The sequence below is a fragment of the Venturia canescens genome, chromosome 8 (assembly GCF_019457755.1).
Source record: "Venturia canescens isolate UGA chromosome 8, ASM1945775v1, whole genome shotgun sequence".
In the NCBI taxonomy this organism is placed as follows: Eukaryota; Metazoa; Arthropoda; class Insecta; order Hymenoptera; family Ichneumonidae; genus Venturia; species Venturia canescens.
The window spans coordinates 20,578,921-20,603,786 of NC_057428.1; the positions used below are offsets into that span (position 1 = coordinate 20,578,921).

The 24,866-nt window shown below is 43.7% G+C and overlaps 1 protein-coding gene across 6 annotated transcripts in view; it reads left to right on the forward strand.

Annotated features, from left to right (window-relative positions):
- The window catches only part of LOC122414553 (Down syndrome cell adhesion molecule-like protein Dscam2), a 115,027-nt gene that overhangs the window by 56,291 nt on the left and 33,870 nt on the right, over positions 1-24,866 (forward strand). For all 6 annotated transcript variants that reach the window (XM_043425932.1, XM_043425930.1, XM_043425931.1 and 3 more), the window contains exons 4-5: positions 1,107-1,268; positions 7,570-7,719. In XM_043425932.1, the coding sequence (XP_043281867.1) occupies positions 1,107-1,268; positions 7,570-7,719 (312 nt within the window). The remainder of the gene's footprint in view (positions 1-1,106; positions 1,269-7,569; positions 7,720-24,866) is intronic.

Below are 24,866 nucleotides of genomic sequence, written 5' to 3' on the forward strand. Positions count from 1 at the left end.
CGAGTCCAAAACGCTCGTCGTCGAGCGATCGATCGAAAAGCCTGAAAATTCGTTAAATTTTTGCTCTCGATTTTGAGTCCGACGAGCGCTCACGCGGAGGAAAAGAATTTCGGATAATTTGCGTAAATACTAGAATAAATGTTGGTAATGGAAGTTGAAAGAATAAAGTGGAAGATTCTCGCGCGCCAACAGCCCCCCAACCGCGGACCGTTTCGCTGGCCGTGTCTGCGCCTCAGCCCCTCGACGAGCAAGATGAATGGTCACGTTTTACTCTTTGCTCCGTTCGCGAGACTCTCAGGCAGCAACGTAACACCGCTATACGTATATCGGTGTAAAAAAGGTATATAAACGTAATAAAACGTGTATAGAGGGGGGAGTTTCGCGTCGACGGACTGCCAAGATCAAGATTTCGCGGTTTTCGAGTCGCGCCAACCGCGCTGCAGCGTCGAGCCAACTTTCGGAGCTTCCCTTTCTCGCTGCCGGGGCTCTTGACTCGCCAACTTTTCGTCTCTCTTCGAGCCCCTAGCCCCGAGCATTTTCTACTCTGCCGCCCGGCCCCCGAGCTGGGAAACGCGAGCTTCGAAACAGCAGCGCCCCGACGAAGAAAGGGGCTAATGCGCCGCGTTTCTTTCCCCTTTGACTGCTCGCGATAACGTGCCAGGAATCACTTATCGCATTTACGCGCCCGAGTAGGCGACGTATTTATCGGTTGGCCACACACGAGCCAGCTATCGCGTCCCCCCCTCGCTTTGTTTCCCATTGTTGCCTTTTTGTGCTCCCTTTTTCCGGGATTTTTTTCTCGTAATGACGGGCGGTTCCTTCGCTTTCGGGATTGGAAGCCGGAGGACGGAGAATCGATGCGGGCTTTAACGATTTTTTTCAAAACTTTTGTTCGACTCGTCTCGTCTCGCGATTCGCGGGGATTTAAAAAAAACGAATCTCCCTGATTTTTTTCGCTCCGCTTGATCCGGTTTGCTTATTTGCGGGGTTCGCGCGGGGCAAACGATATTCGGAATGATGAAAATAACTAAATCGAATGAAAAATCCAGTTCGCACGATTCAACACAAATTTTCTGCATTTTAACACTCGCTTCTCTCCGTTTCAGTGGTCCGACAGAAGTACGACGTCGTCGTCAAGGACGCTTACGTCAGGGTGGGAAACACGGGTGTTCTCAGGTGCGAAATACCCCCGAACGTCAAAAAACACGTGCGAGTTACCTCGTGGGTGCAGGACTCGACTTTCAACATATTTCCGGCCCCCGAGAGCGGTGAGTCAACGAAAATCGTTTATTCTGCAGGGCCGTTCGCGTGCGAATGTTTCCTCGAAAAAAGCGACCGCGAATAATCGAGCTTCACCGTCCGAAGCATATCTTTAATTCAAATTTACGTGCCAAGAGCCAATCAACCATTCACGCGAGCTATTATTTCGCGATGAATATTTAGTAACGGCGTTAAAAAGCCCCGACGCTTATTTTCAACAAACAAGAAAAATCATCGGAACATTATGCTCCTGCAACAATTACACTCGCACCCCGTGACAAATTATGGGAGCTTGTTCCCTCTCTGTTTACATTTATTAAGCATGGGCTTGCGGCAGAATGAGAACGTACGAGTTCCCGAATAAACCACACACGCGGAGAGATATCTCGGGCATTTACCGCTGCACAAGAGCCCGAGCAGAAGCACCGCGACTCGAGTCATTTACATAATGTGAGGGAAGCAGAAGAAGAAGAAGAGAGAAAGCGAGCGAAACTCGGCCGGGGACGAAGAGATAGAGCCCTCGGTTGTGCACACAACGCTACACTGATTTACATAGTACGCGAGAGGATAATACCTGCCACATAATCTGTCCTACCCTCACAAAATGCACTGTGCATTTCCCTCGCCTCCGCGTCTGTGGGCATATCGAGCCTGAACTATGTTAAATCTTGTTATTGCGGAGGCCGATAGTCTCGATACTCGCGCGCATAATGAATGAATACACTTTTTCATTCGTTGCCAAATATGAAATTTTCGAAAGCACGCGAATATGGAACAAAAGTCAAAATCTCGTGGCCCCTGAAACGAAACTTTGGGCTCTCACCGATCGTCGACTGACATTGATTTTTTTTTTTTTTTTCAAATTTACTTGCGAATGGACGTTCTTGAATGAGTTTAATTTGGAGGAAGGGCAGTGAATTGGTGAAATTCGAAAAAATGCAGGGTCCAATGACAGGAATATTATTCAGCTCGCGGAACGAACCGCCTGGATTATGAATGATCGAGGTCCGGAAAGAAAGCAAAAGAAAATGGGGAATCGAATAAAAAGTGAGTCGCGTATCGGTCGGAATAAGAGCTATAAATATTATGTCGCCCGAGGCTGAACGTTTAATTTATCTTCTGGCTCACGTACGATGCGTTATGGTACAAAGCACAGAGATAGAGAGAGAGAATGAATAGAAGATGCAAGACTGCGAGAACGTACACTGTAATTTGTTAGCGAAGTTCGTAATTTTAATTACGTCTGCCGCATGAATAAATGCAGGAACGCTACCGGAAATGGCTCTCTCTCTCTCTCACTCTTTATCTCTCGTGCGCTCTTTCTCTTGGTTCGGAGCAAGGGAAGTTTGTAATTTAGCCTGATGGCTAGTCCCCGAATGGGCGAGCTGATGACGCTATTGGACGAGGAATTTCGCCAGGAAACTAATTCTGGTTTACCCAGTCGGACGAAGCGTCGAGGACAAATGTGATTGACAATCGATCATTATTTATTCGAGACTCGGGGCCGGCTCCATTGTTCCATTAACCACGAAGCTCGATCGAAGGGCCGTTCGTAAATTCATCATCGCATTTTTCACAATCACGCGTTTGCGTTACCGGCTAAGAAAAACTATTTTTAGGTCATGCTCGAACGCGGAAAAGTTATAAATCACGAAACGAGGAAAAACTAATGGTTTTCGAGTGATCGCGTGTCCGAGCAGATTTCTCAACGACTTTGTTAACTCGACACGTGTAAATTTACAAAATTATCAAACTATCGCGGAGGCAAAGTCGTTCATTTTTGTCACCCTTTGGGCCCGAAGGGCGAGGAACGGAAGCGGTTTTGTCATTTGTCTGAAAAGTGGCAGTAAAAGTGCCAAGTGAAGAGGTAAAATGAAACGTGAAATGGAGGCTGTGCTATGAGAGGCGAAGAGAGAGAGAGAGAGAGTGAGTATAATAAAATGGAGAGTGCGAGAGGAATGAAGAAAGTCGAAAAGTGTACGAGGGCAAAAGAGTTCAGAAGCAAGAGAGAGAAAAAGAAAGAAATAAAAGTTTCATGAAGGTACGAAGGAAAGTTGTACGAGCCAGATGTAGCTCGGGAATGCCCAGCACTGACGTTTATTCGAGTCGTCCAAGGGGCTCGGAGCTCGTGAGAACGCGCGCGCGCACGGGGGCGCGAGAAAAAGTTGGAAGAGAACTTGAAACAAGTAAACCGGTAAACCTCCCAATAGAAATAAAAACTAAATATCTGGCGAATAAATACACAAACACGAGGGCAGCTTGCACTCTCGAAAGTACACGGAATTCAGAAAAACTACCAAATCAGAAACTCTTCAATTGTTTTTTAAGGAGGATCATGCGTTACTTGTGATTCGAAAAAGCAGCTGAACTTTTTTGCTCTTTTCATGATCAAAGAAACGATGAAAATTTATTCTCGCAATTAATCAAATAATGTGTAATTTATTTGTTGAGATTGATCAATTTTTAATTTTATGATGGCGGTTCAAATACTTTCGTACTAAAATCGTCAAGCAAAATGTGACAACAGCCATTTTCTATTTGTATGCGTATGCACATCTATATTTTAAACCAGCTGGCTCATGCTGTTGTCAAACCTTCCACCGTTTGTGTCGTTATTACTCGTTAACCTCAAAAAATGTGATTTTCGTTAATTATTTTCTCGACAACTAGACGGTGGATCCTATAATAATTCCGAAAATAGATGCACCGTGAATATTCTGGCATATTTAAAAATTTCAACTCTCAAAGTTGGAGTTTTCAATTTCCATTAGATTCGCGTGAACTTGTTCAAGACCCGACGACAAGTCTCGTTCAAAAACGCAAAATAAAAATCGAGCATACTCGTCGGAAGTTCGATAAAATCACGAATCCGCTGGGAATAATCATCGGATTATTGAGGGAGCTAAAAAATAAAGAAGCAAGTGAAAATGCTCGAAAATGGGATGTTACGAGTCTGCCAGGCTTTGAAATACACCCAACGAAAGTCTCGCGCTCTCGTTAATGATTTAGTGAACTGTAAATTTGCAGTGCGCTAGCTCGCTCTCTCTCTCTCTCTCTCTCGCCTCGTATCCGAATGATCGCGTGGCCCAGCGTATCGCCCGCGACTCCACCCTCGACGAGAGAGTTTTGTTTATTATTCGAAATGTGCTCAAAAGATCGGAAACGTGTACCTTTGTGCTAAACTCCATACACCCGACAGCCGAGGGGTCTATAAATATCGAAACAGCCGCACTCGCGCTTGCGGAACGTGCATCAGAGAGCCATCTCTGCTAATAAGAGTAATGGCAGCTTTGGCTCATCGGTTAAATTACGAGATGCATATTCTCATGATTTACCTATGGATCCGAGCATTCCCATTCACATCCACATTGCAATTCGTTGCACCGAAACAACGCCATGGAAACTCCTCGTGGGCGGATCGTTTGTTGATGTATCTCAGATCTGTACGTGACAGATGTCCATTCATCGAACACACCCTTGTATATGTGCACATCCATATGCACGTATTTGTACGAACAATTGTGTACGCGAGGTGTCCCAAAATCGGACTCTGCTGGGTTCGTCGATTCCGCTCGTTGCTTCCAGTCTGGAGTTTTGGCGATGAAAAAACCGCATGGGGAGGGGAAGTGAATTTTCGTTTTTTCGCATTTTGAAAGGTTTTTGAAATTTTTCGAGAGTGCGGAGGTTTCTTGGAGGACGAGGATTTTGGATGTTTTTTCGACTTGCCGAAGGAGAGTGAAAACCTCTCGAGTGATTAATTCTGGGACACCCTGCGTGCTGGCCCCCATCCCCGATGTGTTTTTTCCTCCCCTTCCGACGGTTCGTGACTGGAGTTTTGTTTCGTGCGGTTTTTTCATGCGCAGTGAAAATCCGTTGATTTCGATGGACGCGCCATTGGAATATTCCTCTTTATGATCGATAATACGAGGGCTAATTTCGCGATGGAGGAAGAGGCTCGTGCTTTTTGTCTCAATGGACAGCGGCAGGGGTCAATGGTCGAGGGGCCCTGACTCTGGACCGGAGAAAAGCAGCCTCGAGGGCGTTGCACTCGAAACGTACATTGATCGAGACCGCGCGCGCGGTCTCTGCATCGATACACGAAACAAAATAAAAATCGAAATAATAAAAGCCCTCAAGTGAAAGCCGAAATAGCAGCGAGCGCGATGAGGAAAAAACGAGGATATTCCCAGCGCACGGAGTGAACAAAATTCGTATGGAGGCTACTCCGGAAAATGGTGTTTTCGACACTCCACGCCCTTTTTTCCATTCGAGACTCTTCATTCGTGTTACTTTTTTTTATATCCGATGATATGTGCGATACGAATGTGAAGACCCAAATGGACAATCAAATCGAACCTCGATACGGAGGCATTGAATTTCTCGATTCACCGGTTATTATCGTCCCGCAACGTTGCTTTTTTTCATCCGCCTTTCTTTCATTCGCTTTTCCAATTTTTCGATAATTCATTATTCTCTCACATCAGTTTCTCCCCAATTTTAGTTTCACTTGTTTCCGAACCAACATCGGGCTCTTTTGAGAGTACAAAGAAACGTGAAAATCGAGTATCGAAGCGCCGCTTTTTTAGGAACGCGGATCCAAAAATGGCCGTTTATTCTCACGCGATTTTTGTGCCGAGCGAAACAACGGGGTCGCGACCCCCGAGCCAATAGCGCGCTCGTTCGAACTTTCCCCGGAGCTTGTAAAATATCAAATTATTCGTACCACCGCAATATAAATATAGCGATGGATATTTAGGGAAGTGTAGGAGCATAAACATCCGATAAAATATGAGAAAACATTTTGGAGTTTCATGGCTCTGGGGAACTTTTAATGGAAATGGCCCAAAGCACGATAACGCGATGATTCTCATGCTCGGAAACATTATCCTCGGCGCGTGTGTGCGCTATAATGTTGCACTTCGGCTGCCGCCGGATATTTCATCGGTTAAATTTATAATTCTAGTGTTCTCTCTCACTTGGCGCATCCGGCGGTGTGTGCGTGCGCGCGTGTTTTGTGAAAACGAGCATGCTGAATTCGTCCTCGTTTTCTCGTTGTCGGTCCTTTCATCGAGCACTCCGCGACAGCGTTGCAATCGCGTCACGTAACGATGATAATTGTAATCAGAGCGATTAATCCTCTCGGGCTTGACACGGGTGCCCGAATGCCAGGGGAAAAGAAAAAAGCGGCGGGAGCATTTTAAAATCCGTTTTTATGCAGGCTCACGAAAGTCCAACGTTTGCGTTCATCAACGGTCAAAATTTTAATGGATTTCGTTGTGACGCACGATGTTTCGTATCTCCTTTTTTTTCATATTATTTTGCTACCTTTTTTCCGTTACCATCGAACGCAATTAATTTGACAAGGTGGGTTCGGGGAATTCGAATGCTCGTGCCAATGCACAAAACGCACAGAGCTCCGGCCTCTCTCGCTTATTTTCAATTACGCGAATATGAATCGCGGCCCCTCCCGCGATCCAACAAAATGACGCGATGCTCTTAAAACAAATATCGCTGCAATAATTGAGGAAGAAAGTGAAAATATTTGCTCGAATTGAGCATCGAGCATGGCGAGGGAGCGCGAGAGTTTCGTCTCATCCGGATCTCTGGCCTGCAACGAAGTTTCTTTTTAAATTCTAAAAGTAACGATTTCAGTGGAGCAAAAATTACGATGTTCTCGCAGCAGCAGCACTTTCTTCGGTTTTACATTCTTTCGTCTCCGCGCTGCTTTTCCACCTCGGTTTCTAGCCCGTTTTTTTCCTCCACCCTTTTCAAGCCCCCGTTTCTATAAAACTCGACGCGATTGCGTGTCCGAATCCGAGAAAAAATAAAAAATAAAGAAAAAACGAAATGCTCACGCGCGGAGAAGCTGCTAACAACGGTGGGATTTTCCATTAGGAGAATTTACATATTGATGGAGTTTCTCCGAGGCTCGGCTCTCGAATTCGAAAATGTTATTCCCTCGGTCGAAACGCCAAGAGGCTCGCATGAAAAATGAACGTAATAATAATAATCCAGAAAACATTAAATTCTACTCGAAAAACGGCGTTCTCTTCCCATTTTTTGTTTCTCTCCGTCACGGATTATGGAGATTTTCGTGTATTTTCGTTCATCCTCGATAACGAACGACGTTCCGTCTGCGCATTTCCCTTTATTAATGTTTTCCCTGTGCAAATATTATATATTTTTTGAATTTCGTATTTGGACGTGAACGCAGTTATTTTAGTACTGTCGCATCTTCAAAGAGCTTTGTTTACTTCGTTTCAATATATACGAAGCAGGTTGATTTTAGTGAATTTGTTTTATTTTCAGATGGGAAATATCACATGCTGCCGACCGGTGAACTTCTCATATTCGCCGTTAATCCCGATGACAAACATCACGGCTACAGATGTCGTACCGTCGATCACGTAACCGGAGCAACGGTCGAAAGTTCAACGCTAGCGAGGCTCATCGTCACCGGTGAGTTATTCCAATTTTTATTTATATTTATTTACCTCGACTATTCGTCCCGGGGGAAAACAGTGGACGGTAGCGAGAAAGGGGTGAAAAAATCATTGAAATCGATTTGTTCTCGGCGCAAGTCGAGTGGAAGCCTCGAACCCGAGTGTTGCTCGGAGCGTTTGAAATCGTTTGCTGTAAATCGTCGTGAAATTTTCGTCGATCACCTCAAACTACGAAGCGAATCATGAGGCACGATGATGAGAAGAGGATCGAAAACATTTTAAATCGACTGCACGGAAAATTGAATGAAAATATCATTTCTTTCGTGTTTCCCGACGCGCGATGACGATTCGTCTCGTTTCTCATTATTTTACGCCCCTCCCCGGAGCATCCCCGGGCCCCCCGCGTCGCTGTTCCGATGAAGAACATTTATACGAGGACGAGAAGCAGGGATGATTCGTTATGACTAATTGCATGTGGTGCCAGCTCCAAATACACGGATATAGTCGAGCCGTGCACACTCGTCACGCGTGTATACATATATGGGTAATAAAAAAGTTATAGGACAAAAGGAGAAACACGGTACAGACGTTAAATTGCGTTGATTAAAGTTGCGCGAGGTTTTTCGTGTTTTTTCCGTTTTGTTGCCTCCCAGCGAAAATAGGCCAGGGGCAGGCAGGCAGGGAGGGTGCCGAAGGAATAACACGACCATTTATTCTGTCCGGCTTGTTAAAAGCTCGTGCACTTTCGGCTCGGACATAATGTGTCGGCCATATTGCTGCGGGGCTGACACTTCTTGTGTCACATCCGGTTCGAGCTCTCTCTCTCTCTCTCTCTCCTTGTGGCTCTGGCTCGTCCACGGCCCGCCAACAATAGCGCAAAAGTTGCGTAACCCCAACGATAAATATTAGCGACGCGTGTTATAACGAGGAGGGAAAGAGAAGCGATGAAAAAAGCTGGAAAAACAAAAGCTTGGAGCTTTTCGTTTTGCTCAACGGATAAAAACGTTCGGTTGAAATATGATGGGATGTTTTATGCGAGTGTGCGATGCAAACGATGAGCGGACGAGAGTATCGATGAGGGATTCGTTGAATAATGGAGATGAGGAAGAAAGGAAGACGACGGGGGAGAACGACGAGTCAAGTCGGGAATTTATTCGAGAAAATTGTTTCCGCGTACAGCGGAACTTTATACGTTTTGTTTTTAACGATAGAAGAATCGCTCTTGCGCTGTTGAAACAAATCATAAAACACGAGCAGGGAGCTGGAAATGAGAAACAAACGGATACGGAAAAACAGCGCCCCCGGGCGACCTGCACCAACGTCCTTCATAATGGCACTCCCATCCGAATAACATATTCACCTACGCGGAATCTACGCACACCCGCTAAAATATCGAAAGCTTTTCTCATCGAAGATATTCGATCGAAAGAATTGAAATTTGAAAAACCGAAGATTTATATTTTTCAGCTTCAACGTCATTTGAGCCAAGATTTTACAACTTTCAACTCTCCTGCCGTGATCTTCTGGCGATACTCTCACAACGCTGACGCAGTAAGAACACGAATAAGCGAAGATCATGCACTCTCCGCTTGGAATGAAAATGACGAAAACCCCTGAAAACTCGATACCCCTGGAAAATCTTCGTGAGTTATAAAGCTTCCCTCATATTCGATACTTCAGGCACATCTGACGTCGATGAATATTCCTTTTTCTTGGATATGCAGAACGTTGGAATATCAATGGCTCGTGTGCGCGTGTATTTCTCTAAGAAGATAAAACAGTGCTTGCCCATCCCGGAGTACAAACACAATATCTCCGTTCGAAACGATGCTTTTTCATATCGGAAAATAAATATATTACGTGCATCGATGCACGTGGATCGAGAAAAGATGATAACAAAAAGGTTTAACAGTCTGAAGAGGACTGCGAAGATATTCCAAGGCATCCGGGTCAGCGAGCTCCATTTCTGGCTTCTTCCGTCGAAAATAAAATCTCCCGAGCGTGGAGTGTGTACGGGCGCGCGGTTATATGAAGGAAACTGGAGACAGTGTCACGTGTTTTGTGTAGTACATGCTTTCGTATATATTTTTAGTTGTACACACGAACAAAGCTGGGGATGAAAATGTAGGTGAGAAGAGAGCCTCGGGATGAGCGACTGTAGGAGCTTTCCTTTCGCCCGTTCTTCCGCTCTCTTTTTATCTCTTTCTCATTCGATGGTGAGATGAAGCGCGCGTGGCCACCGGCGTTTCGTGAAAACCCGATATATTACTCTTTCCACTCAATTTCCCTCGTGGAAAGTGGTGGATAGAGCTGGGACTACCAGCCACTATCTCGATCCGACTGGAACCCATTCCCCGCGATATTTTTTCACTTCGTTTTTTGTTTTTTTCTCGTCCTGCTTTTTCTCGACCCTCCAGCCTCCTCGTACACTATTTTTTCAACCTCCATTTTCTTCCACGTCGACTAAAAACATACGCCATAGAAATTTATCGTGATCGTTACGTAATATGCCACGTTTCTGGGAAAGAAACTCTTCCGTAACGCCGCTGTGCTGCTATTCGCACTTTTTACCTCCAAATAAATTGACGCTTCCTTACCGCGTTGTTTCGACGAGTTCTCACTTTCTCCTATCGATACTACCGCGATCGATCGTTGAGGAAATTGCCAGTTTCAGAGGGTTTAAAGCCTGAAGGGGGCATTTCTGGCCCTGCTAATACAAATTGTAACACTTTCTCTTGCTTTTTTCTCTCAAACGAGCTGTCACTCGAAATCCTGCTCCGATTTGCATTGTCAATTTTGGAAAGAGGAGCCTTCGGGCTCCCGCGACATCGCGAGAACTGGCAGCGAGCACTCGAAGCCTTGGGAACTCGCGGTCGAAGAGCGAAAATCAACGTCCCATGGTTTTCTTTTTTTATTTCGATGTGCGACGCGAGGATGGGGGTCGGAGACGCCGTTTCAAATATTTCGTCAGTACTGAACCGATCGACTGGATTCTTGGTCCAGTTTTCAAACTCGTTAAACGTTGAGGCAGCAATTTTCAACGGTATTTCCATCCTCGATGTCCGTAAATCTGTCCCACTCTTTTCCACCCTCGCGACAGAAGCCAACGACCCTAAAAGCCCTCGGCTCGCCTGAAATAGCTCGTGAATTTCGCGGACGGGGTCGACGAACTCAATTTATTCTCGTTTTCTCGCCTCGAGTAATCAAGCCACTTTCCTCGCACTCGACTCGCGTGTTGCTTAATCCTCAACAAACATATATCGATGGCTCAACAACGAAGAAGTTTCCGCTTTCATTTTCAACCCGAAAATCGTTGTTGTGACCGAGACTCCTTTTTTTCATCGAGTCAACAAAATTTCGCTTAAACTTTGATGGCTCGCATCGCGCTTTTCTCGTGTTTGCTCTCTCGCACAGAGCCTCTCAATTTTCAAGAATTCGATTCCTTATCAAGAGTCTCCTCGTCCGCCGACTTCCGGTTTCGAGTCCTTCCGGTTGCCTCTTCCCGTTTCTCTTCTTATTTTCTCCTCCCTCGCGCGGCTGTGATTGTGGCCAGTTGGAAGGACTGCGCTCGCGATGCTGTGAATCCGGCATCGATTCTCTTTGCTCCCTTTGCTCTCTCATTCGTGGCAGGTTTCATCGAACTGTGAGAAAATTCGATTCCGCGCGCGTTTCTCAAGCAGAGCCGCCGACGGGCGGACCTGCTTTTCTCTCGTACGACTGCAAACCACCACTTCGTTTTAAGGATATGTTCCTGGAGGAAGACAGAGCTTTAGTACGCTCGAGATCCTTTGCCGACGTGGCAAAGTCCTTTTCCCGCATTCCCCGCTTCCTGCTGCTCGGACTCCGAGACCGTCGCATCATCTCCCGAGTGCATTCGCCTTCCCGAGCCCTCCAGCCCCTATTTTTCATGCTAAAATACGTTTTTCATCCCCCGCATACGGAGCCTTTCTTCTCGAGTCGAGTTTTTGGACCGGCGGTTCGAGGATTCCCGAAAGATTTTAGTTTTCCGATGCGGTTTCAACGAAAATTTGCTCAATTTTTACTCCTCGTTTGAGATTCGCCGACGCGATCGAATCCTCGGCTCATCAGCACGATTCCCTCGATTTAATCACCCTTGACGAGTATTTCCGGGTGGAAACTCCCTCCGAAGGTGTGCTATTAGTTTCTTCGCTTTTTCAACCTGCTGATCGGAGGAAAAAGGGGATGAAAAATATTGCGAAAAAGCCCTCGTGCGAGGAGCAGGGAAGTACATATCCTGAAGACTGATCCACTCGTAGGAGGTAACTGCCGATGGATTTTCCCGGGGCGTTCGTCCATGGAGCGTAATACGGCGCCGCGCTTCTACACGTCACTTCAACTCGTTTTTCTCTCGACCAGAGCGAGCTCCCTTTCTTTTCACGGTTTCAACTCTTTCCCCTCTTTTGTGTGGGTCGACACGCGCCCGCGGGAGGCTGTGTCGGTGTGTACTTTCAATGCCACACCCGGGCACGAAGACACGTTCGCCTTTTTTTACGATTCGTTCCATCCCGAGCAGGAGACTTACCGACGTGAACGAGCGATAATAATTTTCGCGGGCGTAGAAAATTGGTTTCCCCTACGATTTTTCAAACGATCCTTTCCGTCGTTCCCACCCCTTTTTCCAACGCTCGAGAGCCCGCGTCGGCGAACAAAAAAACACGAGACGACGTCCAATCCTCCGTGTCCAAATGCTCCTTTTTGTTAATCAATAAGAACGTGTTTTCCTCCGTCAAATTAACTTCCGAGGATCCGTGCAGGTACGAAGCGCTCTTCTTTAAATCGAACACGCTGCTTTCGAAGCCACGATTTTTCCACCACCCGAACTCGCTTAATAGATTTTATAAAAGTTTCTCCCCTTTTTCTCTTATGACAGCTCATTTCCAAGCGTCTGCACTCCGTCGATGAAAAAGTGCCCGCGATCTCCGAGGCTTGCCCCCCGAACACCGATCAATCTCCTCACATTTCTTTTGACCTTAAGAACTTTCAACTTTTATCGTAAATATTTATTTTAAGCGTTCGGTAACCCTTTATTTTTATCGTCGTTATTATGGATTCCTTACATTTTTTTCTATCTGTGAGACAGTTTGTATCCGGAATTTAGAATTATTTAATATATGAATTACTGAATAGAAATGTCAGTGATGATCCCATAAGCTCCATAAGCTCCCGTATAAATTTAACGATTTTTCAAGTTTTCATTCTTTATCAAATGTTCGATAACCTGACCGGAAATTTAAATAAATGTCATTTGAAACCAGTTATTTGTAGAATATTCGGGTTCATGGAAGGAATACCTTAAAGAGCCAAAACGAGAATAAGAAAATAGAATGTTTTTAGGTATCAATGATGTCTCGAGCAAGCCTCGTTATCGGTGAAAATCACTTGGGAACGGAAAAAGAATAACGAGGCAAACAGCATGAGCGAGCTGGTTTAAAATATAGATATTTATAAGCATACAAATAGAAAATATTGTCACATTTTGCTCGACGATTTTAGTACGAAAGTATTTGAACGGCCATCATTAAATTAAAAATTGATCAATCCCAAAAAATAAGTTGCACATTATTTTAATAATTGCGAGAATAAATTTGAAAAAGTTGAGCTGCTCTTTCGAATCGCAAGTAGCGCATGATCTTCCTTAAAAGAAGAATTTTTCACCATTTTTTGTTGTTTCATTGGAAGAAAACGAGCTCCGATATATCCGCTTACGCGGCGTCGTCTCGCCGTCATCCCCTTTAAATATCCGGTGCGGAAGCCTCGATCTATATTCTTTCACTTCCCTCGTGTAAGTAATTACCTGGTGGAGACTGCAATAGAGGCCTAAACGAACCTTCCACCCTCTTTCTCTCTCTCGTTCTCCTCCGCACTTTTTATTTTCTCATTTTTCTCTCTTCTCTCTCTCTCTTTCTTCTCCGCTTCTCATACCCCAGGGTATTGAGGCTCTCGTGACGCCGGTTTTATGCTGCGACTCGATGAAAAACGGAAACGCCGCTTCCAGCAAACGTGCTTTCTCACCTTTTTTATTTTGATCCCTCCCCTGCCCGTCCCCGCGCCCTTCAGGCCAGCACCACCGTCCCTACAGGAAATCGTTTCGTTCTCTATACTTGCAACAACGAAGACAAAAGTGTAGCGTGCTTTCGGTCCTCGTCCTTTTCCCATTCGATTACACTCTTCTCTTCTCGATTTTTCTCGGTTTTAATTACACTAATGGCATCCCATCGAAATCCTCGAAGAGCCATAATACTCACGAGTTTTTTTTTTTTATATTTTTTTATTTTTTTTTTTATCGTGTATCGGAATCCCTTTATTCGCGATCGGATTTCCAGGTTTTTTTCCCTCCTGTTTATCCTTCAATACGAATGAAAATATTGTTCGATGGAGATCGAAAGATTGCTTTTGGAATCCGAGACTGCGGATATATTGCGTCAGAGCAGAAAGAAAATTTTGACCAAGTCCACCGAGTTCGAGGTTCGTTCGGTTCACCAAACTTTTCTTTCGTCCGACAATAATCGGGATTGCATGTCAGAATCGATTGGCAAAGGAATCTGGAAAAAACGAATGAACTTTGGCAATATTCGGTCGACTCGATCGACGCAAATTCTCGATAAACGCGGGAATAAACGTTTAACGAGAACTTTGAGAAGAATGCGAAACTCCGAGGGAGCGGGCCGCAAGGGCAGGAGAGAAACGAAAAGGATGCATAGTTTATTCAGTGGAAAATAAATACAAAGTGGCCCGATAGGGGGAAAAAGTTTTATCGATATTGGAAAATATCGGAAAAAGTGGGTCACACACGAAGCTCCCGTTTATGGGAAACTCGGGGAGGTTATAAGCTGCGAAAGCCGAGAAGCAAATGCGAGGAAATACACTTTCGATGGAGAAACTAAAGAGCACGAAAAATGAAGCGGAAGATCAGCAGTCATCTCGGCTGGGCAAGAGTCGATTTGACGTTGCGACAAGCGAATAAGTGGCTCCTTATACCTACGAGAAGAAGGAAAAAAACGAAGCTTTTCTCTCCAACTTGCCAGCTTCCACTTACTCGCCTTTCCATCGAAAACTCCACAATCGATTACCAACATCCTTCCACTCGATTCTGCATCACGTCCCTCCACTCTCGACTCTTCTACTTCCGGTTGAGAAACGAGCTGTGAAAACCTCCAGAAAAGGGGGAAAGTCGAAGGAGAATAATAACGAGGCAAAAATCTTTGCTGTAGTAATTGTATTTTTGACAATTTCATAATAATACAAAAATTATCCAGCCTCAGGACTCGCGTCTTCCTCCATCCTGAGACCTTCCAAGGTTTTGGATTCAAGACCCCTCCCAATGGACCATTCACTCTCGATATTGCTACAGTCTATTGTCTCGACGATACTAAAAATTTTATAAACACTTTGATTACTTTATTTTTTCACCCCACCCTCGTATTTTGGATTCCGACGATTCTAGCCTGTTGCTCGACGACAAATCGGTCGACAGTTTCTTTTTTCATACCTTTGGTGAATTTTTATCTTAAAAATGTTTGATAATTAATGAACTTCACTCGTAAAAATCGTTTTACATAAATATAAAAACTACATCTTTGCGACAGCATGGCGAGGCCTTATAGAACCGTCGTGGCATGGCATTGCAAATTTCGTCGATGTTTACTTGTGGATTATCGTTCAAGAAAAATCAGCCTGTAAAAAATAATTAGAAAAAGGAATTAATTAACGAGTTCTAATCGGCGTGGCGGGCCATCAGCACCGGGAAAAAAGCACGGCGTTGTGCTAGCGCCCACTTCGTTTTTTATGAACTTCGAGAAAATGTACGAGTTTGAAAACTGTGATTTTTCGGACAACATCGTTTAATTTATAATTTTCATTTTTTCCAATCACCTAAATCAGGTCTCTCAGGGCCGCCAGGCTTGTACAAAATGACTTGGATTTTTCTGTCACCATTTCCCGGTTTATAAAGGGACCACTCGGCATACAAACGATTCACCTCGTCGTTGTACTGGAAGAAAAAACGGATTAGGAGGCAGGCCAATGCCAGGTTTCACATTTCCGGTGCGACGAAAGCTTCGCCATGAAATTTCATCTTTTGCAAGTCTGATCCAAAGTCCAATGAACGAAAGTTCATTCACTAATGGTGGAAGATGCTGACGAAACTTTTCGACTCGGATTTCGATGCCGAGTATTTTTATTCGAGATGAATTTTTATATTCAATGCGATACTCACTTCTTTGCCGCATGGATAACGATCGTCATCGAGCTTCAAGTCTTCGTCCGCTATCTTCTTTACGAGCTTCGCGAAAGCGGGCACTCCCTCTTCTCGCCATTGCTGCACGAAACGAAATTATCGAAAGTTCTTAATCAGTCGGTTCAATTTCATCGTGATCTCGAGCGCTTGAATTCCTTACCGAAAGTTTGACGCTACCGGTCTCGGTTGCATCGGCTTTATACTGGCTCAGCAACGTTCTATACGTTCGTGCTATGTCATCGATGCATTTTGATTTGGCTTCAAACTCCTCTTCCGACACTGGACCGCTCGAAGGCGCGGAGTGAGTCTACAACAGTTTTCGAAAAGTGAATTTTCACCGTAAAAACTTTTGATGATCTTTTTATGTAAAAATATTTCAGTGCAAGCGAATCCGATATTTTGCTTTTGAAAATTTCGATAAATTACTGCTTTCCAAGCTCGAAACACGGAATAATGTGACTCCGGACTCCGTTGATACTCACAGAAGCGACGAGTGCCAGGCAAAGAGCGATTGTGAGGTTAGACATCGTGCTTGAGCTGATCGCCGTCGAGAGTTTACTTCCAAATTTGTAGGACCGAATTTCGTTTATACTCGAAAGCCACCGAGGTGGGCAACCGATGAAAAATTTGTGTTTGAACGTTCTTCGAGGTCAGATAGAAGCAAACTATCGAAAACATTCGACTCCGATCGGGGCTCGAACTTTCAAAATATTTGAGGTCAACGCTCTCGCGTTCGAAGTGAGATCACAAACATTTGCTCAATTGTTGCCATCAGTCGTATGACATCTTACTACGCTTCAAATTTTGTATTTTACGCCGTCGTTCTTGGTGCTGGCGTTGCTACCGAAAAATTTCGGGCTCAGAATTTTTGTACTCTTCCCTCATTCTGCGCAGTAAGTTTTTCAACCAGTGAAATCCAAAGTCTTCGTTTGCTTTCGTAAGAAATAAACTATCGTAATTCAGCTCGATTTTCATTTTTTAAATGATTGTGGCGCAGCGATAACAGTCCCGATATTTGTACAAGTGCGCCCGTCGATATTTTTCATCACCGAGAAATGTTCTTCGCCCTCGAAACCGAGTTTTGTGGAACTTTTTTTATCACGAGGTCCACATTTTGAGTAAATAATTCTTTTTAAGGAGGGTGGATCGCGACGATACAATGTTGCCATGCTAAACCATGTTGAAAATATTAAGAATTTCAAAATCATGAGAATTTAATAAAATTTGGTAAATGTATTCTTTAAAAATGTATAAAACAATATACATTTTTTTAGATCTTTCTACCACATAGCTCTCGAGTAATCGAACACTAAAGTTCACGTGTACAAGCACAGAGTTTATACAGTTACGCATCTCGTGCATAAAAACTTCGATTTAACGCTCAATCATTCGACAACCATGTAGTAAAGAAATTTGGAAAAAAATTGTATTTGTATACTTGATGCCAAATAATGTTATCACCAAATTTCATCAAATCCGGATTATTTTTATTTCGTGATCCGCCCTCCTTGACTGCCGCACGAATTCCCAGGAGTGACATTTCGAGGCATCATTTAATCGAGGATCAATCCATAGAAAAGAATCAGTTTTTCTTTTTCTTCATGAAAAATGAACTGTTTTCAACGATTTTCGAAGTTGGCTTTTTTCACTTGCAGGCAGACTCCTCGACGGCGACTAAAGCTCGAGACAGTTTTGACTGGAAGCCAAATAAGTTGGCTTTTTATGCCATTTGAATGACCGAATCATCGCTATTATCGTTCCTTATTCTTATCGCAGATGTTTATCCCCATATTTTCTCGTGTTTTCTAAACCACGTTACAATTTATCGCAGTTGAGTCAAGAGTTAAGCTTTCCTATCAATATTGATCAAAGTTGCGTTATAAATCAAGTTCCCGCGAAGGCTCGCACACGTTTTTAGGCTCGGTGCGCACCCTTCGTTTTCGACGAGCTCCCAGCACGCTGCGATATTTTTGCACAAAGTCGATCTGGTGCGTGCTCGAAATCTCAAGGGGCTCGACGGCGTGGATCGGGCCTTAGGCTTTTCAGAGTTCAACCGTCGAAAAGGCCTGACTGGGCCACGGTTTCTCAAACAGACTTCAGAACGAGACTTTCCTCACAATGTGTCATAATCCATCAAAAAAGTATCGTGCCGGATGACTAATAATTCTAAGTAGCTTTGAAATTATGAGGAAAATCGGGCAGGCGTTGAATGAGGAAAAAGCAGAAAGTAGGCGACGATTTTATTCGTGCTTCCAAGTACAAAGTGGCTGCCAACGGTGCTTGCCAACTTCTCGGAGTCTTTAGTCAAACTTTGAACTCTCGTAACATCAATTTTCGTTTGAATTTTTTAGCGAATCTCCACTTTATTCAACGACATGTTGCAATTGACTGCGAGAACCGTCGATCAAGAGTTTCGGGGGGGGGGGGGGGCTTTCGAAACACGAAATGAACTATGGCATCAAATGGCCGGTGATGTGGGCAAAGAAAACCTCGGTGCGGAGGCTCCCCGTGGTTCCGACGATCGCAACGAAAGGACGATCCACGTCAAACAGCGCAACTTCCTCTGCAATCGATCGGCGATTTCGACCCGGTGTCACGGATTTCACGGCATCGTGAATCAGCTCTGGATAGGAAAGAACACTTGGTCAAACTTTTTTCTTACCGTTGACAACGTAAATTGAAACTATTATCGGTACAATTCCAGAATAAACTCAGATTCGATTGACTCGATTTTAAAATAGGAACGAATTCGTGACTTTTGACTAACCACTCGATCCAAAGTTCTCTTGACCCTGTTCGTCGATTCTCATTCGAACTATCGTCAAAGAGTCACTGAAATACAGAATTTTCGACGGCTCGACTATTTTCGGAAGGTCACTTGTCAGGTTGATCAAATAATCGGGGTCCAAGTACTGCAAGAAAAAGTTGTTTTTCATAAATTGTCCCTCAAGAATTTTAGTTTTTTGTAACAGAGACGTTCTCAACGGTAAATACTGACCCGCAGATCGTTTCTATTGAATAATTTCTGATTTTGGATCTCGAATTTCGGGAGATACAATTCCACCTCCTTCTCCTCGCTCTCCATTAGCCTGTTCATCAGATTTATTTTCGTCAAATTTCTCAGGGGCGTGTCTTTTATTAACCAATCGCTGGATACATTCTTGTCCGGGAGGATTATGAACATGCTCAGCCTGTCGGTTTCACTGCTGCTTTTATTATCCTGTAAACGAGAATCGTCCGAAGAGCTTTGTTCGAATGATTTTTTTATTTTTATACGTCGATCGATCTTCTTACAACGATTTTAAAACTGGAATCGTTATGTTCTGAGATAAAAATTCTAAAGCTGATAGATTTCGGAAGAAATTTTGGAGAATTTCTGACCGAGCTCGAAGCAAGTTTTGGTACGTAAGGAAAAAGTCAGTCGAAAGGTCAAACCTTGATTTGGTAAGGAAGTTCAATGAACCGGGCCTTGCATTCGTCCAACCGGCCGATTCTGAAACGACCGACCGTGTACATCGTCTCAGCGTCGAAAGCATTCCCGAATTCTGGATAGAAAGGTCGCTTCGTCGTTCGTGAGGGATCGAATCCAGTCTTCCAGGTTCCCTGGAAATCGATTACACTTTGGACAGCGACCCCTGGCTCGCTATCTTTACGAGCTGGAATAAATGAGTTTGATTTTTCTGCCGCACTTCTCGTGAATAGAAAGTAATGAATTGGAAACATGAAACTGGACGATGGCGGAGGAATTTGACTGAGTCAAGAGTCTCACCTTGGTAATAAATTTCTCCCAAATACGTAGGCACGACTTGTGCCTTCAAAATTTCTCGGACTTTGAGGCTGAAAGAAGATTCCAATGTGACTTCACGGGGAACGAGAATTGTCGTGTTCAAGCGAACGCCATATTTCTGCAAGAAGTTTAAGTGTTTTTCGAGTTTATTTTCACTCAGAAAAAGCACTTTTTATCGTTGAAATGCTCGAAATTTTGAAGTTCAATTGTGTGAGATGAAATTTTTGGATTTTCAAAAACAAACATTCAGTGTCGATACTAAAAACATTTGAATTTTTACTCACAGCCAACTTGTCCAAAAAGTGTTTATAGCCGAGTTCAACCGTCAACATGTCTCCTTCCGGGATTCCCAGGGCGCTTAAAAAACTGCGCCTCGCTTTGGCCCCATTTGCATAGGAGAGAAAAGTCACGGGGATGAAAAAAGTCAGGGGCGAAACAGCGAAGTCCAGGGGCATTTCGAATCTCTGAGTGAAAGAATGATCAATTGTTGGAAAAAAAAGTCCCAGATCTTTGAGCTAGTAGACTTTTTTTGTTGCACTCAAAATTTACCGAAAGCATCAAGGACGTCAAATTCCTCGACAGGTCCATGACCAGCTGGAGACCTTGTTTTCTTTTTTCGAACTCTTCGATGGACATTACAGAGGGCACATTATCGTCATTTATGGCACGTTGTCGATCCCGCTCCATCTTGTCAGCCATTTCGATTGAAATTACCGCAGGTGCTGACGCTTCCTCGGAAAGTCCTGGACCTTGTTCCGTCGCTCCAAGCTGTGCAGATTTCTCAGGAAATGGGGTGGAAACTGCAGCTGAACTCGTCGCGTACAACGTGACGATACCGATAACTAGTATTCCAACGGAAAACAGTAATTAATTTTTCTTTAAACATCGTTACAAAAGCTCGAAAATGTCTGATGAAAAATCCGATATTAAACGGAGCAAAGTTGTTCCGGCCAATTACAGCATTTCTCATTTTTATTTTAATGTTTGCAATTTTTCTGGAATCAGCGATCAATTTATCACGTGACTTTGGCTGTGAAAACTGTATTTTTTCGTTACTTACGGAAACGCATTTTTCCTCGTAACATCATGGACAACGAGCACCAACGAAAACTCGAGTCCGTTTGACCAAAAATCCAAAAAATCTGCCTTTTATGCAGACTAAATCGCAGTCACACCAACGAATATTGCTTGCTTTCAAATAAAAAATGGTTTATTTCTGTTGAAAGTAAATACATATCGCTGATACCCATACAGTCCTCTAACGATCGACGGTAACATTAATCTTCAGAGGAGCTGATACGAGGTGTCCGAATTCCCCGTAAATTTTGTCTAAATAATGATTTTCTCCCATTTCAATGTTCCCAAAGAGTGTTTCAAGGTCGCACCAACGAGTTTAAGGTTCTTTTCAATCTCAGGCATAAATGACGCTCCAATAATTTTCCAAACCATTGATAATTTATCACAATCGACTTTCAGTCGAGCAGACCCCAAAATGACAAAGTTTTCCATCAATAACGCCTAAAGTACCGAAACTTATCATGTACCTGCCCCAGTACGCGCGTATATCAAAAAATTGTCGTATCAAGTGGAAAATAAGTCCGAGAAATTTCGGAATTTTTGTTAAAACCAGCCCATCGCGTTTGATAAGAAAAACCAGAAAGTTGCTGAGTCAAAACGTACAACGTCGCACGCTCAATCCTAAGACTCTCGGCACATAATTCATTAAAATTTTGTATTATTTATTCACTTTATTTACTGATACATTGTAAGGGTAAATGCAAGAGGAGTAGAAGGAGCTTTGACGGATGAAACCGACTATCGTAATATCGCGTAATCGTTAATGTGAGCAAAAAAGACTTCAGTTCGAAGTCTTCCCGTGGTCCCGACGACGACAGCGAAATGACGATCGACCTTGAACTGAGTGACTCCCGGTACAGTCGATCGAGTACTTCGATTTCGATTCGCATGTTCCGTCTTGTCGTAGAATATATCTGGATAGAAAAAAAGCATTATATCAGATTAATTGTTGTAATGTTTCCACTACTTGTCCATAATGAGCGAATGAAAAAGCTTGGAATAATGGGTTTGGTCATGCAACAAGGACGAATGAAGGAGTTTCGACCAACCAGTCGATCCGTAGGCGCCTGTGCCAAATTCGTTGATTTGCAACGAGACTGGGCCCGAAGACTCGCTGAAATATAACGTTGTCGGTGGCTCGACGACTTCCTCGTAGATGCTCGTCAAGTTTATCAAGTAATCAGGATTCATCTCCTGCAGAAAGAATAATATTCGTAAGAATCGTATCTCACGCGATTTGGTTACTAAAGCGAATGCTTTTGCTACGTAAAATACCAACTTGCAGCTGCTTTCTGTTCCAAAAATCTAGATTTTCGAATTCGAATTTCGGGAGATAGAGTTCGACCTCCTCCTCTGTGCTGTTCATGAACCTGCTCATCCGGTCGATTTTTGTCAGGTTTCTCATATAAAGATCTTTCTGGAACCAATCGTCGCGTGCACTCGGGTCCGGAAGTATTACGAACATGCTCAGCCTGTCGGGATCATTGCTGCTCTGATTGCTCTGTGAACAAGAATCGCGTCCGAAGGCGTTCGAACGATATTTCGAATTTTACACGTTCCTGTCGATCAACGTCCTTAAAACGGTTGATAAACTGAAACCGTGATGTTTTGAAAAGAAAATTCAAATAATGATGGATTTTGAAAGAAATTTTAGAGGCAAGTTTTCGAACGGAAGGAAAAAGTGAGTCTCGGAAGCTCAAACCTTGATTTGGAAGGGAAGTTCAATGAACCGGGCCTTGCACTCGTCCAACCGGCCGATTCTGAAACGACCGACTGTGTACATCGTCTGTGCGCCGAAAGGACTCCCATATTGAGGATAAAAAGGACGTTTTAACGTTAGTGAAGAATCGAATCCGGTCTTCCAAGCTGCCTTGAAATTTATATCGCTTCGAATAGCCAAACCTCGCTCGCCATGCTTACGATCTGTATAAAAACGAGTATGATTTTTCTGTTTTATTTCTTGTGAATGTAGAATAATGATTTAGAAATAACGTGAAATCGGATAATGTTGGAGGAATCTTTAGCTGCTGAGTCAGCCTTCTTACGTTTGGGATCGATTTTTTTTAAATCGACTGTCTCGATCGTCGCATTCATCACGGACAGGACATGAAGGCTGAAAAAATCTTGCAACGTGGCACCTGGTGGAACGAGTATCGTCGTTTTCATGTAAACACCATAATCCTGCAAGAAGTTTAATTATTTTTCGAGTTTATTTGCACTCAGAAAAATCATTTTTTAACGTTGAAATGCTTCAAATTTTGACGTTGAAAGCTCGATTGCGAGATATGGATTTTTCGAATACTATATTTTTATATTAAAAAGCATCGAATTCACACTCACAGCCAATAGGTCCCAGAAGTCTTTATAACCATATTCAATCATCAGCATCTTGTTTTCCGGAACTCCGAGTGCTTTCAGGAATCCGGTTCTCGCGTTTCCTCCAGTCGCGTATGACATGAAAGTTAGGGGAATGAAAAAGGTCAAAGGCGAAAAGATAACGCTCGGACGAAATTCAATACGCTGCAAGAGAGAAATGTTCGTTTTAAAAATAATAAAAAATATCAGAATTATGCGATATGTCACGATAGAGTAACCGATAGAAATTTGGTTTGCTGCGGTACAAATTTACCTTCATGATTGAGGTCATAAATTTTCTCGACAAATCCATGACCAGCCGCAGACCTTCTTCTTTGGCTCCTGGAAATCCTCTAAACGATAATACTGAAGGTGCAGTCTGATTTTCGGCGATTCGTCTATTTCGCTCCATCTCTTCAGCCTCTTCGATAGAAATTACCGGAGGCGCGGTCCGATCTTCAGCGAGCTGTCGATCTCGCTCCATCTCTTCAGCCATTTCGATAGAAATTACAGAAGGAACTGGCACTTCTGTGGAGTTCTGAAAAGCTTCTTCTATGCCATACTCGAGTGCTTCAATCGGAATGACCGGAGGTGCAGTTCGATCTTCAGCAAGCTGCTGATCTCGCTCCATCTTGTCAGCCATTTCGATTGAAATTACCGAAGGCGCCGTCCGATCCTCGGCGAGCTGTCGATCCCGCTCCATCTTGTCAGCCATTTCGATTGAAATTACCGAAGGCGCGGTCCGATCCTCGGCGAGCTGTCGATCCCGCTCCATCTTGTCAGCCATTTCGATTGAAATTACCGAAGGCGCGGTCCGATCCTCGGCGAACTGTCGATCCCGCTCCATCTTGTCAGCCATTTCGATTGAAATTACCGTAGGTGCTGGCGCTTCCTCGGAAAGTCCTGGATCTTGTTCCGTTGTTCCAAGCTGTACAGATTTCTCAGGAAATGGGGTTGGAACTGCCGCTGAACTCGTCGCGTACAACGTGACGATACCGATAACTAGTATTCCAACGGAAAACAGTAATTAATTTTTCTGAAAACGTCGTTCCAAAAGCTCGAAAATATGTCTGATGAAAAATCTGATATTAAACGGAGCAAAGTTGTTCCGGTCAATTACAACATTTTTCTCATTTTCATTTTGATGGTTGCAATTTTTCTGGAATCAGCGATCAATTTATCACGTGGCCTTGGCTGTGAAAACTGTATTTTTTCGTTACTTACGGAAACGCATTTTTCCTCGTAACATCATGGACAACGAGCACCAACGAAAACTCGAGTCCGTTTGACCAAAAATCCAAAAAATCTGCCTTTTATGCAGACTAAATCGCAGTCACACCAACGAATATTGCTTGCTTTCAAATAAAAAATGGTTTATTTCTGTTGAAAGTAAATACATATCGCTGATACCCATATACAGTCCTCTAACGATCGACGGTAACATTAATCTTCAGAGGAGCTGATACGAGGTGTCCGAATTCCCCGTAAATTTTGTCTAAATAATGATTTTCTCCCATTTCAACGTTCCCAAAGAGTGTTTCAAGGTCGCACCAACGAGTTTAAGGTTCTTTTCAATCTCAGGCATAAATCACGCTCCAATAATTTTCCAAACCATTGATAATTTATCACAATCGACTTTCAATCGAGCAGACCCCAAAATGACAAAGTTTTCCATCAATAACGCCTA